The 15918-nt window shown below is 41.2% G+C and overlaps 1 protein-coding gene across 2 annotated transcripts in view; it reads right to left on the bottom strand.

Annotated features, from left to right (window-relative positions):
• GHR1 (Leucine-rich receptor-like protein kinase family protein) overlaps positions 1–15459 on the bottom strand; it is a 35948-nt gene extending 20489 nt beyond the window's left edge. Inside the window, exons 1-4 of one of the 2 annotated variants that reach the window (XM_089377399.1) lie at positions 15163–15459; positions 14828–15029; positions 12149–14707; positions 10078–11772 (exon numbers count right to left, since the gene is read on the bottom strand). In XM_089377399.1, the coding sequence (XP_089233525.1) occupies positions 10078–11772; positions 12149–13250 (2797 nt within the window). In that variant the 5' untranslated portion in view covers positions 13251–14707; positions 14828–15029; positions 15163–15459. The remainder of the gene's footprint in view (positions 1–10077; positions 11773–12148; positions 14708–14827; positions 15030–15162) is intronic. The other variant, XM_089377398.1, reaches the window with a different exon arrangement.
• Between the last annotated feature and the right edge of the window lie 459 nt (positions 15460–15918).

The raw sequence follows: 15918 nt of genomic DNA, 5'->3' as shown, positions 1-15918 counted from the left end.
TTTCCAGATCAAAGGCAGTGGACCCTACCTTATATAGACAGTTGATTGGTTCACTCATGTATCTAGTTAACACCAAACCAGATATTTGTTTTGCAGTTAACACACTCAATCAGTTCATGGTAGAGCCTAAGCAAGTTCACCAGGTAGCAGTAAAACATGTGTTAAGATACCTTTGGGGCACAGTCAAGTATGGGCGAGTTATATTCAACGGGATGGAGTGAAGCTAGAGGGGTAACACCAATGCATATTGGGCAAACAGGATAGTTGTTAAAATTGGCAACTAGGGCCAAACTCCATGTGGATCACCTTATTTATGGCTTCAAATATTTTTCCTAGAGGAATCATCGACAGGTGTAGGATTGATCTAAAGATCATCCGATTCCGATAAGTATTTATGAAGATATTAATTTATTTCCATTATGGACAAATTGTCAAGGTCGACCAGCAAACTTATGTAGGCTCAGAAGCCCAACAATCATGTCTATTCAACCTCAACGTTTGCATATAAATACAAGGAGCATTCTCCCCATTTGGACAATTCAATTCACTCATCTTCTCTCTCTCTCTCCTACGCATAAAAGGAGCCTTTCTCTCTCTCACACGTGTGGCTGAAAGGAAGACGTCTAGGGCAAGGAAGACGCAAAAAGAAGGACGCTAGGGCAGCAAGTCATCTCTTTGACCAGCGTTGACCAAGTGTTGACCTTCCAGAAGTGCAGATTGGGTGTGGTTGCCTCTCCTAGGCAGGCCACAATTTTTGGCACGAAAATTGAGGTGATCTGACCTCTGGTTTGACCAGTGTTGACTGCCCTAGTTTAGGGCTGCAAGTTAACTTCAAAAATCTGCAAATTGACTGAACTTTTGGGGCTCTTCAAAGGTTGTTTCTTCAAGCTGTTTGAGGACAAGTTGACCAGAAATTGACCAAGTATTTTAGAGGTCAATTTCAGCTAGTTTGACCAAGTTTGACTTTGCTGATCTAGGGTTTGTTGCTGCTGATATAAAATTACAGAATTCAGATTTTGTACTATTTCTCTCTGCTGAACTATTGAAGATAAAAGAAGATTTGATCAAAGGGTTTCCCCGCATTGGGGTTTGTCCCTAGCTAGCCGCCACATCTTGTGTCTCTTGTCTTGGCTTGTTTTTTGTTGATCATTTAATGTTCTATCTGCACTTTACTTAATGTATATGTGATTGCTAATCTGTGGCTAATAAGAAGAAAAATAAGTAAACTGCTCTAAGCATAGAACATACCATAATTTAACATGGTATCGGAGCTGAGGTGAAGACAAAGCCCAAGCAAGAGCAAGAGCAAGAGCAATCACCAAAGAGAAGGTTGGCAAGGCTATCTTAAAAAGAAATCATGGGGTCCTCAACACACTTCCTTGCTGAAGACAAACTCCGTGAGAAGTTTGACTATCACGGATGGAAGATGTCTCTCGATCTAACATTAGAAGAGCAGGAAGTGTTGGACCATGTGAGAGGCGAGATTGTTGAGCCTCCATCAAATGCATCCGTTGTTGCTAGGAACAAATGGACCAAGGGAGAAGTCAAAGCAAGGAAGATCATCCGGAACTCTATCGACAAGCGCTTGGTGGCCTATGTTTCCGAGCTAAACACATCCAAGGAAATCTACTATAGACTGGTGAGTTTATTTAAAGTTAATGATGCAAATCAAGTCTTGTTTCTTAGAAATAAGCTGAAGGAAATTAAGAAGGGCAAAGATGAGAGTATGCAAGCATATTTCTTAAGAATCACTGAGATCAAGAACGATCTCCTATCTATTGGGGAAGTAATTCTTGACAGGGAAATGACACTCACAACTCTTGAGGACTGCCATCTAAATGATATATATTCAAGACTACTCTTCTCAACAATAACGTAATTCCTGGATTTGAAAAATTAATGGCTAGATGCATTCAAGAAGAAACGAGGATGGTAGAGCAAGAAATGCCCATACTTAAAGGTCATCCCTCTGCCTTTTCTTCTCATACTAAAAGAAGAAACAATTTTGGGGCTAAATTCAAAGGAAAGGGTGGAAGAAAAGGTCGATGTTACAATTGCAATAAAACTGGTCACTATGCAAGGGAGTGCCCTGATAAAAGGGACTCACATCGGGACAATGATCAAAATCCCTCTCAAGGCAATCAAAGGAATGGCAGGTCAAATGGTAGAGGTAAAAGAAGTGCCGGAAATCAAGGAAGAGGACAACCATTCAAGAAGACAAGAAATTCCACGTATGAATCTAACACTGTTAACAATAAGCAAGATGAATATTATCTACCAACAGCTTTATCTACTACTTCTCCCCCGAACTCGCTCGGAAATTGGCTTATTGATAGTGGTGCCTCAAGGCACTTCACTGGTTACAAAGAAGCTCTCTATAATCTGATAGAGAAGGAAACCAACCTGGAAATTGTTCTTGGAGATAATTCAAAATATCCCGTGAAAGGCATAGGAAATGTCACTCTTCAATTGAATCAGGGTAATACCATCCACTTACAAGATGTATTATATGTACCTGATCTCAAAAAGAACCTGGTGTCCATTTCGGCAATGGAAGACAAAGGCTACAAGGTGGCCTTCAGCGACGGCAAGGTACGTGTCTGGAAAAAGAACTTTAAAGATGCTTTTACTCTTGGGTTTCGAGTTGATTCATTATATCAAGTCGGTGGAAGTCCGTTGGGTGTCATGTCTTGTGACACATCTCTTCAGTCCGAACTATGGCATCGGAGGTTTGCTCACCTTCATTATAAAGCTCTACCCGATGTAAGAAAAATGGTGACCGGGATGCCCGAGTTCAAATTAGAGCAAGGTGGTGTATGTTCCAAGATGTGTCGAAGAGAAGCTCAAAAGGGGACCATTCCCCTCAAGCCTAAGCAAGACCTCTGATATATTGTAGTTGGTTCACTCAGACATATCCAATATGATGCCTGTGAACTCCTTGGGAGGATATTTATATTACCTCACTTTTACAGATGATTATTCTCGCAAGACTTGGATATACTTCTTGAAAAAGAAGGATGAAGTGTTCTCCTGGTTTCGGCACTTCAAAGCCTTGATCGAGAATCAAACCGAAAAGAAGATCAAGACCTTAAGGACTGATAATGGGACTGAATATGAATCTAATGAGTTTCATGACTTTTGCAAAGAGGCTGGCATTAAGAGGGAGACTACTACACCATACACTCTTGAACAGAATAGTGTGGTGGAAAGGAAGAATCGTACAATTGTGGAAGTTGTCCATGCTATGCTCCATGATCAAAGACTTCCAAAGTTTCTATGGGCCAAAGCTGCAAATACCGTCGTATATGTACAAAACCGATGCCCTCATCAAGCATTGGGTTCCAAGACTCCCGAAGAAATGTTCACTGGTAAGAAACCTGACGCATCTCATTTTAGAATTTTTGGAAGCCCTGTATATTTTCATGTGCCAAAAGAGAAAAAGAATAAATTGGGTGCATCTAGAAAGAAAGGAATCTTAATGGGCTATAGCGAAAATACTAAGGGCTATAGAATCTATATAGTTGGTCAAAGGGAAGTCGTGATTAGTCATGATGTCACCTTTGACGAAGATATGGCTCTTAGCAAAATAGACAATCTTCCTACTTTAAGGGGATCTAAAGAAGCGGACACCGGGGAACCGCAGGAAAAAGAAGATGAGACGATGCCCAATGTGGAAGAACCTATGGATCCTATTATCCTCCTCCGCAAGAGCCTTCCTCTTCTAGGAAGAGGCCTGCATGGCTTAGGGGGACACTTGATGACGCTGAAGGACACATTGCACCCAGAGGAACCTTCCGTGAAAGTAAGAAGCCGAACAGGTATCAGGGATACCTAACCATCATGAGCACGATCATCCAAAATGAGCCTTCGTCATTCACAAATGTTGTCAAGCATCAAGTACGAAAGGATGCTATGACCGAGGAATATGAGTCCATTATGAAAAACAATGTTTGGTATGTGGTCCCCAGACCCTAGGACAAAGCAGTTGTCACTTCAAAATGGTTTTACAAGATAAAGCATGCAGTTGATGGAAGTGCGGAAAAGTATAAGGCTCGTTTTGTCGCTCGTGGCTTCTCCCAGAAGGAAGGTATAGACTATGACGAGATATTTGCACATGTTGCCCGATATACCACCATCCACTCGATCATAGCCCTTCCTGCTTCGCAAGGATGGAACCTACATCAGATGGATGTCAAGAATGCGTTCTTACATGGTTCGATCAAAGAGGAGGTCTATGTGGAGCAACCCAAAGGATTTGAGATTTATGATCGAGAATCTCATGTGTGCAGGTTGAAGAAGGCCCTCTATGGGCTAAAGCAAGCACCCCGAGCATGGTATGAGAGGATCGATAGCTACTTGATGAAGCTAGGATTCACTAGGAGTGAACCCGACCCTAACCTTTACTTTAAGGTTATAGATGACAAGCCTCTCATACTGATGCTATATGTTGACGACCTCTAACAGGTGTAGACCCTCTCATTCACAAATGTAAGAGGGCACTGGCTTCTGAGTTCGAGATAAAAGACCTAAGACTTATGCACTATTTCCTGGGACTGGAAGTCTGGCAAAAACCAGGGGAGATTTTCCTATCTCAAGGAAAATATGTGGTGAAGATATTGGAGAGATTTGGCATGGTGGACTGCAAGCCCGTAACTACCCCGATGGAGCTTGACTTCAAGAAGTTAAGCAGTAGTGCTGCCGAACCTATTTTACGAAATGCTACCGAGTATCATCAACTCATTGGAGCATTAATGTTCTTGGTGAACTCCCGTCCGATATATGCTTTGCAGTCAACGCATTGAGTCAACATATGGTTGAGCCTCACCACTCACATTGGATTGGTGCCAAGAATCTGTTGAGATATCTTCGTGGCACAATCACTCATGGGTTGAGATACACTGCCGGAAATGTGAGATTTCTTGGGTATATTGATGTTGATTGGGCAGGCAGTGTGGTGGACCGAAAGAGCACTTCCAGGAGCTGTTTCTCTTTGGGATCTGCCTCGATACCCTGGATGAGCAGGAAGCAGAAGTCGGTGGCTTTGAGCACCGCCGAGGCAGAGTACATTGCTGCTAGCATGGCCTCCTGTGAGGCAATCTGGTTGCGAAAGCTCTTCAGTGAGTTGTTTGGATTTACATTGGATACCACCATGATTCTGTGTGACAACCAAAGCGGGATCCGTTTATCAGAGAATCCGTATTTCATGATCGCTCCAAGCATATCGATATCAGGTACCACTATATTCGAGATATGGTGCAGCGAGGAGCAATAAGGCTCCAACATATCAATACAGATGAACAGGTCGTCGACATTTTGACAAAGCCCCTAGGAAAGGTCAAATTCCTAACTTTCCGAGAACGACTTGGTGTCGTTCAGAAACCCTCTTATGAGGGTCGAGTATGATGTATTGAGCTCTGGGAGCTCCAGGGGGGCGCAGGGTACTTCTTGGAGCGACGTGACCACAGGGCGACTCACCATCCCCTGGTGGTGCACTATGTACAAGGTAAAGGTTCAACCTTCCCCTGTGACACCCCGTGGCGATTGTGGAACAGGATGATTAGTTCTCCTGTGGACCAGGATGATTCGTTCTCCGTGGCGACTGTGGAGCAGGATAATTAGTTCTCCGTGGTATCCACTGGACAAGATGATTCATTCTCCTGTGGACAGGATGATTAGTTCTCCTGTCGAGGCGTCCTACCCATGCAATCTGGGACTCATGGGAAGTACCTCTCATCTGATCAATGAGCAGGGAAATGAGGATAGGGACCATAGTAGTACTATCGATGGACGCATCACTGTATCTATCGTACTCCCTATGCTAGGATGACCTCCATAGATCTGGGATCAGTGAGAGTGGTTCACACTCTGAGACTGACTTCGGGTCAGTGGAGGATGGTATGATACATCCTCGATCATTTCTTCTTCTTCATAGTTCGAGCAAAACAGAGCAGAGAAGAGTGGGGTCAAGCCGTACAGGACAGTGCATTTGATAGATGGATAGCAGCGACGGTCTGACGGATTGCAGATGAAGTTCTCCCTAGTTGAGAGGGAGTGTTAAAATTGGCAAGGGCCAAACTCCATGTGGATCACCTTATTTATGGCTTCTGATATTTTTCCTAGATTCCTATCATCGAGAGGTGGAGGATTGATCTAAAGATCATCCAATTCCAATAAGTATTTATGGAGATATGAATTTATTTCCATTATGGACAAATTGTCAAGGTCGGCCAGCAAACATATGTAGGCTCAGAAGCCCAACAGGGTGAAAGCACCGCGAAGTGTTCAGCGATATCGTACTAAACCGAAAAGAACCTGCTCTTTCTTCCGGGAAAAACCACAACTATTTCAAGCAAGCAGAGCGGGCTACTATAGATAGAGAGTTCAAAAAGGCCTTTTAGCCTTGCCTTGAAAATAACGCTAACAAAAACCCATACAACAGAGAAGCGCTTTCCTGAGGTAGGCCCCCACACCAAATAAGTCATTCAGGAATCAAATCTATTCTATGGTCTATGGTCATTCATTCATTGGGCAAAGACAAGTAATAACATCAATGGGTCTCTGGCAGGCAGTCTCTCATAGTAAGTTTCATAGACTGTCATCTCTATTCAACCTCAACGTTTGCATATAAATACAAGGAGCATTCTCCTCATTTGGACAATTCAATTCACTCATCTTTCTCTCTCTCTCCCCCCTACGCATAAAAGGAGCCTCTCTCTCTCACACACGTGTCGCTGAAAGGAAGACGTCCTAGGGCAAGGAAGATGCAAAAAGAAAGACGCTAGGGCAGCAAATCATCTCTTTGACCAACGTTGACCTTCCAAAAGTGCAGATTGGGTGTGGTTGCCTCTCCTAGGCAGGCCGCAATTTTTGACATGAAAATCGAAGTGATCTAACCTCTGGTTTGACCGGTGTTGATTGCCCTAGTTTAGGGCTGCAAGTTGACTTCAGAAATCTGCAAATTGACTGAACTTTTGGGGTTGTTCAAGGGTTGTTTCTTCAAGCTGTTCGAGGACAAGTTGACCAGAAATTGACCAAGTATTTTAGAGGTCAATTTCAACTAGTTTGACCAAGTTTGACTTTGCTGATCTAGGGTTTGTTGTTGCTGATATAAAATTACAGAATTCAGATTTTGTACTATTTCTCTCTGCTGAACTATTGAAGATAAAAGAAGATTTGATCAAAGGGTTTCCCCGCATTGGGGTTTGTCCCTAGCTAGCCGCCACATCTTGTGTCTCTTGTCTTGGCTTGTTTTCTGTTGATCATTTAATGTTCTATTTGCACTTTACTTAATGTATATGTGATTGCTAATCTATGGCTAATAAGAAGAAAAATAAGTAAATTGCTCTAAGCATAGAACATACCATAAGTTAACAATCGTTGATAGAAAAAACACTTTTGGGTGTTGTTCCAGTCTAAGATCAAGAGCAGTTTCTCGGTTTAGCGAGAAACAGAGATCAATTGCACTGAGTTTGTTGAGGCCAAATACATGGCTGCCAACCTGGCAACTTGTGAGGCCATTTGGCTTTGGAAGCTCCTCGTGGGGCTATTTGATCAGGACTTGTAGCCAACTGTCATTCAATGTGAAAATCAAAGTTGCATCAAGCTCTCTAAGAATCTGATGTTTCAGGACTAGTCGAAACACATTCAGATTAGGTACCACTTCATCAGAGATTGTGTGCAAAAGGGGCCTATGAAGTTGCAGTACATACCTACAGATGAGCAGGTTGCAAACATCTTGACCAAGGCCTTGACAAAAGGCAAGTTTGTATTCTTCAAGGATATGTTGGGTGTTGTGCATAATAACTTCCTTGGTAAGAGGGAGTGTTGAAAATGTAGCTTGGAAGGTGATTCTGCATTGGTCAAGTGCCATGACATGCATCAATCACCTAAATTCACTTCTACAGCTAAATCTAAATATTTCCCAAGTCTGGACTCTAAACATTAGGCTAATGGCCAACTTTTTATAAAGTGAAAAAGGTTAATGACAGATTAAATCGTGACCATTGATCTCAAGAGTGGAGAAGCAATCTCATCCCTCCATCTCTTTGGCGATTAGGTCAGCCATTGTATGAAGAGGAAATCAAGCTGTTGAGGGGGCATTCGATTTGGCACAAGAGACACTGGACATTCAGCTGAAAATCAGTGGGTCGAACTGACAGCAAAAGAGGAACATCACAAAGGCTGACTTCAGGAGCAGCTAATAGGGTGAAAATATCAAGTTGTACAACCACAAATTTGCAGGGTTGAACAAGCCGAATTTGTTGGGTTGTACAGCTGGGCTGTACAGCGATTTCTCTCGGCTGCACGAGCTGTTTTGGCCCTTGGGCAGGGCCGTACAGGAAAAAACTGAATTTTCTGCGGCTGTGATTTTCTGGAAAAATTCCCTTGCTGCAATCACCATTTTCAGAAGCTAAGTAGAGCCAAGTATGTTGGTTTTCCCCACATCAGGGTTTCCAAGGTAAAACTGTGTCACACTATTTATGTGTTTGGTTTCATTGTTGTTTTTGCTTCTGTTGTGCATTTTAAGTTAGAAACCTGGTGTGTTCAGTGTATATTAAAAACAAAACAAAAAACAGATCCGCATTTTTTTATCTCTTCTGAGCATATTTTATTGGGCACCTAAGTTGCAGGAAACGTAGGGTAGGAGGTCGTTTCCGTACGGAAACGGAAACGAAACCCTGAAACACGTGTGGTATAGCCGTGAAACGTGTTTCCGGCCGTACTGGCATGTTTCTTGATGCGGAAACGTGGCCAGTACAGCCGAAAACGCATTTCACGGCCATACAACGCACGTTTCCACTTGTAACTTGTGGTTTTTTTTTAATTTGTTTTCTAATTTATTATTAGGTTTTCCTAAAGACTTCTAGTTGCTTCTAGATGCCTGTCTAAAGTTATAAAAGTGAACTTTTGCCCTAGTGTTGATATGCAGTTCATCAGGAAGTTTGAGGCATATATTTTTAACATTACCATGAAATGACTCAGGATGTTTGAGAGTGGTTTCGCCCTCATTGGATTTCATATGGAGAAAGTAGAATTTTAGATCTCACTCAAAATCCAGCAGACTTATCTGTTTTTCAAGATTTCAAGATTGGGGGGATTGCAATGTTTCCATTGGATTTTATCATGTACTAGGGTATGGAACTTGTATTTAATCAAGAGAACCAAGCCCTCTATGCAGGGGAGACTCCCAATAATCAAGAGCATGTAGGGTACTAGGGTATGAAACTTGTATTTAATCAAGAGCACTAAGGTCGTTCGACCATGTAGGAGGAGACTCCCAATCAAGCACGAGACAAGAAATTAGAAATTTCTCGTGGCTAATTTTGGATATTTCTATTTTCATTATGTGATCATTCATGAGTAAATGTGATGTAAATTTAGAGACTTATAGTTTATGCATTGACAATTGACAATTTTATCATAATGTAATAAATTAGAATGTATCATATATGCTTTATGATTGCACATATTTCTTAAATGTCCTAATATATATATATATATATACTCGCGTTTCCCCGTTTCCAAAATTTGGGGAGGTCGCGTTTCGTATCGGTTCCCGTTTCAGAAACTCGTACCCGTTTCCCGGTTTCGTGCAACCTTGTTGGGCACTAAATGTGAATCTGGGTTCAAAAGAAGCTAACAAATGGATCATTCTAAGATAAGAACTGTCCATAGAATAATCTACCGGTCATTGAATTCTATAACTTTTTCTTCTTTGCCAAATTGCCAAGGCCCAAAACATTACTTCTCACAAGATACTGTAATTAAAGATATATATGCCCAGAAAAGTGTAAAGATAAAACTACAGCATAAACTGTGAAGCACAAACAACCAATTACAAAGATTATATTTTTTTCAATCTACTCATCAGGAGAACTCTTATCCTTATCTGATGGAGGCTCCATTGTATCTAACAATTTAAAGAGCAAAATATTTTTTCTTCTGCCAGAGAGGAAGCTAAAGCCTAAAATATTGATCATTGAAAAGAAATAAACCTTCTGCCACAGAACATCAGAAATGTATAAACTTAATACAACCAGTGAGAAGGGGTTATGAATACAAAGAAGAAAGTTTTACCATATATATGACTCGCCAGGCTGCCCGGGCTCACGTAATCAGACAGAATAAGCTTCTCATGCTCACTAGGTCCCCAATAATACCCTCTCAAAGAAATTACATTCGGATGTCTTATGTTCCCAAATTTCTTCACCTCTCTTGCAAAATCCTTTCTGTGCCTTGCCAAGCCTTCCCTCAGCCATTTCACAGTCAGCAAATGGCCATTGTCAAGTGTTGCTTTATAAGAGGTCCCATGGCTACTTCTACCTAAAACCTCAGCAGGTGCACGCGATAACTCCTCAGCTGTTAATGCTAATGTGTCATCCAGAAAATAGAGGTCCCCAGCCAGACGGTCAGGTGACCGAACCTTTAATATAACAGGGTGCTCAGGTGTGGATGAACCTTCAGACTGTGGAGATGATGAAAAGTGACTATTGGATCCAGGTGAAGGCCATTTATTCTTTGGAGAAACAGCTGGACCACTTGGCTTTGCAGAGTCCAGACCTTTCACATCTGGAGCCCACTGTAAAGTAGATTCAGTAGAGAACCCCTTCAGACCAGAAATATGAGGCTCCTTTTCAGAAGGAACAAGGTTATCAGCTGAAAAAGTCAATGAAACAGGTGCCATACTTGTATTTTTGTAATCGCCAAAATACCCAGCAGAGGAACCACTGCCTTTGTTGATATCTCTTCTAGTATATGCACTTTCAAATTGAGACTGTTTTGTGGATTCTTCAGAATTTGAAACCCTTCTGTGGTGCAAGAAAAGTGCAAGAATGATAAGAAGTGCTGCTGCTGCAGAGCACCCTCCAATCACTGCAGCCTTCAGACCTGCCTTCATGCCTTTACTATGAGTATCATTAGGTTGTACATTTGGAAGATTGTTGGGAGAAGCAATGGGATAAATTAATTTTGCATTGCCAGGATGAAATGATGAATCAGGGAACCTTCTTAAGTTGGGGGGGACAATTCCCGATAACTCATTGTAAGAAACGTTTAGTTTCTTAAGGCTGCCTGGAAGACCCCCAGGTATTTGTCCTGTAAAAAAGTTGACTGAGAGATCAAGATCCACCAAGTTATCAAGCTTATTTATTTCACTTGGTATGGATCCTGTGAAGTCGTTTTTGCTAAGATCCAGTGCCCTGAGACTTCCAATCAGGCCAATTTCCCTAGGAACAGAACCATTCAATTGATTACTTGAAAGATCCAGTGTTTCCAGATATGAATACTGTGTCAACGGAGAAGGTTCAAGTGATGAAGCAGGGCTGAGAGGGAGTATTTTCTGCAGTGGGATACCTCCTGTGAAATGATTGTTAGACAAGTGTAGATGTGCCAAAGTAGAAGATGTAAAGAGACTAGACAGGAGTAACCCACTTAGGTGGTTGAAGCTAAGGTCAATTACATTAAGCTTAGGATATGTTCCAAGCACTGACACAAGAGGACCCATTAAGGTATTGTGTGAGATATTTAGATATGTAAGTCTGAGAAATTGAGACGTCTCATTTGGTAATGATCCTGTAAACTGATTACCGCTCAAATCAATAACTTCCATAGCATTCCCCCAAGAGCGCATTACAGATAAGTTTCCAGAAAACTTGTTATTGCTTAGATCCATAATTGTGCAGCTTCCTGTACTAATAGGCAATGTGCCAGAGAGTGAGTTTGACGAGACATTAAGAATTTTGAGAGTAGTGGATGTAATGATACCAAGTGGGCCTGCAAAAGAAAAAAGAAAAAGAATAAATATTAGAATATCAAGGAAACAGGACATGTTAAAGCACACTTCAATAGTCATTTACCCTCTTCTTTAAGATGGTTTGCCAAAGAACTACACGGTAGAGTTATTTATACAATTACTCATAACCTGAAGTGATAGAAGCAAGTTGCAACAACAAAATAGTCAAACAAAGGATGATAATAACATACACTCTCACCATAGCTTATATATTGATGATCCATCATAATTCACACGTAAAATGGCTAGACCATAAACTGAATATAAGAGCTCAATAACCAACTGAACACACACAAAATTCTAGGCCAAATAATCCTATCAATTCAAAGCTAAAAAAATAAATCCTCAACACATTACCTGAAAGATTATTGCAGCTGAGATCCAATTCAATCAAGACTGAAGAATCTCGTGCCAATAATGTAAATGGTATGAAGCCAGAAAATTGGTTATTGCTCAAACGCAAAACCTCAAGGGCATAAACAAAATGAAAGCCCGGAAGTTGTCCTGTCAAGTAATTACTACTTATATCCAGAACCTTCAGGCTGTCAAACAAAGGTATGATATCATCAGATAGCAGTGGTCCAGTGAATCTATTGTTGCTGAGATTCAAGTATTGAAGTGACTGTGTCAAGCTGGATATAACTGTCATTTTCCAAGGAAGTGGTCCGGAAAGCATGTTGCAGCTCATATCAACGTACTGTGCACTTGTGAGAAGCATGAAGGCAGGATCAATAGAACCAGAAAGACTATTCTGATGAAAATCTAAGCTTTTTAAAACTGGAAGCTTCTCCAAACCTGCTGGAAATTCTCCACTGATAGTGTTTGATGACAAATTCAGATAGATTAAATGTTGCAAATTTGTCAAAGTACTTGGCATCCGTCCAGAAAAAGAATTTCGGCTCAAATCTAGGTTCTGAAGAGAGCTCATTCCACCAATTGAATCAGGAATTACTCCAGTAAGTTTGTTACCTGCAAATGACAAATTCTGAGCACTTCGCATACTGCCAATTTCCACTGGAACGGTCCCATGAAATAGATTGTCTGAGAGATCAATATACTGAATAGACTGTAATGTTCCCCACTCTGCAGACAACTTCCCTGTAAGAGAATTATTAGAGAGATTTATATTTTGAAGCATTTTAAGCTTACTTAAAATCCCGAGCTGAATCTCTCCAGAAAGATTCAGATTGCTGAGGTCAATTCCAGTGAGCATGCCATTGTTGCACACAATTCCATGCCAAGATGTTGGACAACCATTCAAATCCACTGATTTTTCATTCCACGAGTTAAGTACATAACCAAAAGGATCCTTCTGGATTCCTTTCTTGAATTCAAGAAGTGTCAATGCATCCTTAGAAAGCGTTTGAGCGGTAACAAATCCAACGGACAGAGCAAGAGTTGTTACTGTTAGCAGTGTAACAAACTTCATTCTACTTATTTCCTCGGATACCAAAGACATCTTTACTTCCAAAACCCTGCAAAATGAGCTTCCCGTTTCGGCACTAAGGAATTCAAACCAATGAAGCTCTTCCGTTCATCTTTGCCAAATAATGCACTGAATGCTTCAAGGAAATGCTAATCAGCACTGTGGAGTGTGCATCACATACATCAAATTAATCTGGCCACAACAACTCACTAAAGATTTCAACGCAACCTAGCCAATTTACTGCAGATAGTGTAAGGTATGCTAGCTAGGTCTCCATCTAAACTGGCTAGAACATTATAATAGACAATCACACAATCTACTGGAACATTGTCCAAGCCAAACGCTCCATGCAAGGATCCGGGCTAAACACTCGGTATAAAACCCTGATTCCAAAATTTCAAGATACCTACCAACTGAAATGGACTGTATGCACTAGCCCAGATCCATCCTAACCGTGGATCTGTTACGCGCTGAGAGGTATCAAAAAAGTCGATATGCCAATACCAACGTTTTTGCACTATTGAGTAAGCACATTACCTATGAAGGTAGCCAGGGAAATAGCAGAACTTACAGAAATTGATGAACAACCACCCTCTTGAGTATTTCAAAAGTTTGAAATTCTTGGACGTTTTGATGGGCGTAGCGTTGTCTTTCTTCAGCCACATTTACATTGGCTAAAGCATAAACCTTAACCCCGTGGATGGCACATCCGTACACAAAACAAAGACTTCTCTAGGCGTCCAATGCCAATATATATCCTGAAAACCTTGAATAAAGCTCATTTCAAGCACATCTTTGCAGTAAATCACGCTTAATGTTTTTTAAAATAGCACTATACGCCTTGAAATTTCATTATTTCACAAGCGTACCTTGGAAATGCATATCTTTCAGTACTTGGAGCTGATCAAATACCCGACTATAACTCGCCAAAAAGCTCGTAGATGACAGATAGCCGCTTTAAGGCCTTATATAAAACTCATTTAAAGTACATTTCTTGAACTTGAAACTCGCTTCATACTCTTCAACATTCGTCTGTTTTAGCAGCCTCCCTTGACAATGCAAATCTTCCAGATGACCAAATATCACTTGCAGCCAGCTCTGTAGCTGACAAATATAGACTGTAACTTGAAGCAAATCTCTCTACCTTAAAATTTTGAACCTTTAAACAAAACTTATTTAAAGTACATGTCCTGAACTTCAAAACGTCTTTAGTTTCTTCAAAATTTCTCCATTCCACAGATGCCGATCTCTTAAAAGATCAAATATCGAATATCACTACAGCACAGCTATGCAGCTCATGAATATCGACAACTTGCAGTATAGTTCCGTAGCTTAAAAATAACTGCTCTGAATCCATAATGAAACTCATTTAAACTGCAAGTTCTGAAAATCAAAGCAAATCCAAACTCTTCAAATAGCATTCTCTATTCCAACAGCTTCCCCTGATAATGCAAATCTTTTAGATGATGAAAACCACTCACAGCACGGCTCTGTAGATAAACAACAGATATTCTCACTTACATGTTTTCAAATACAAAAGCTTTACCAAAATCGCATATTTCGAACATGCAGAACTGAAAATATCCTGCTGCTTTCAACGCAATACGCACCATTTCTTACATTGCCTTTCCGGAAAAGCTCTCGCAAGAAATGAAGAAAATAAACGTGGCTCGAAAGGAACTCTATACTCTTCAAAGTCTTCTGTCCAACAGCTTCCGGTGACATGCAAATCCTTCAAATAATCAATTATCACCTACAGCACAAGCTCTGTAACTGAATAACCGCTATCCTTGCTCAAAATCTTGAACAAAGCTACACATTTCGAACACACATACAGAGCTGAAATTTCCTTTCTGCTTCCAGCGTATACGCATCAATGTTTGCATCGTCTTTACTGAAAAAAACAAAAGAAAGAAATATTTCAAGAAATGATAAAAAAACGTACCTTAAAGGTGACTTATTTCCTCCAGGGCCAGCAATGAAAACTACATCATTGAATGGAGAATCGAACGGTCAACGTAACTGCCATAGTTCCAAGCACAGATTCTGGAGACAGCTTGGAAACGTCCATGGTCGAGACAAAGCTCGGTCCCGCTCTGTACATTGTTTTCCGCATTGTCGAACTGTATCGTATCCTCTCTGCGAGCCTCAAGTATTTTTTTAGCTTTGTTTTCTTTCAGCGCATATGCCGACTGCACCGCATGCCGAGGATAGTGACCGTCAATTCGATTTCCGATTAAAAAATTCTCCCTATATCAACGCTTTTTAATTGCCCAGCAGAATTACCGCACCCAACGCTCCTTGGGAGTTACGCTGTGGGGAAGCGGGCCCTGCCACGTAGCCTTTACAGTCTTACCGAGTGGAAGGTCTGGCATATGCCCATGGACCCACGTTAGCAGATATAACCAATGGTTGAGTTACAACATGTCAATATGCCCCGGTCTGAGAAAAGAAAAAAAACCTCTGCACGGGTTTCGCTGTAATTGCCTGTTCCGATGGTAGTTTGACCGGCGAGAAGAGTATATACATGAACGAGGCCAGTCTGTGCCATTACAAATTTGTTGGCATTGTTATCAAATTTTAATGATGACAGTGGAGTTTGGCGAGAATGGAACTTGGGACCTTGACAGTGATAATGACAGTTCAATGGACCCTCTATTTGGCGGGTTGGTGATTCCTGTGGCGCTAGGTTCCATCTGCA

Source organism: Pinus tabuliformis, chromosome J, assembly GCF_031772625.1.
Source record: "Pinus tabuliformis cultivar Carrire ecotype Pingquan chromosome J, CPIR1, whole genome shotgun sequence".
Taxonomy (NCBI): Eukaryota; Viridiplantae; Streptophyta; class Pinopsida; order Pinales; family Pinaceae; genus Pinus; species Pinus tabuliformis.
This window is presented reverse-complemented; position numbering and strand designations above follow the sequence as displayed.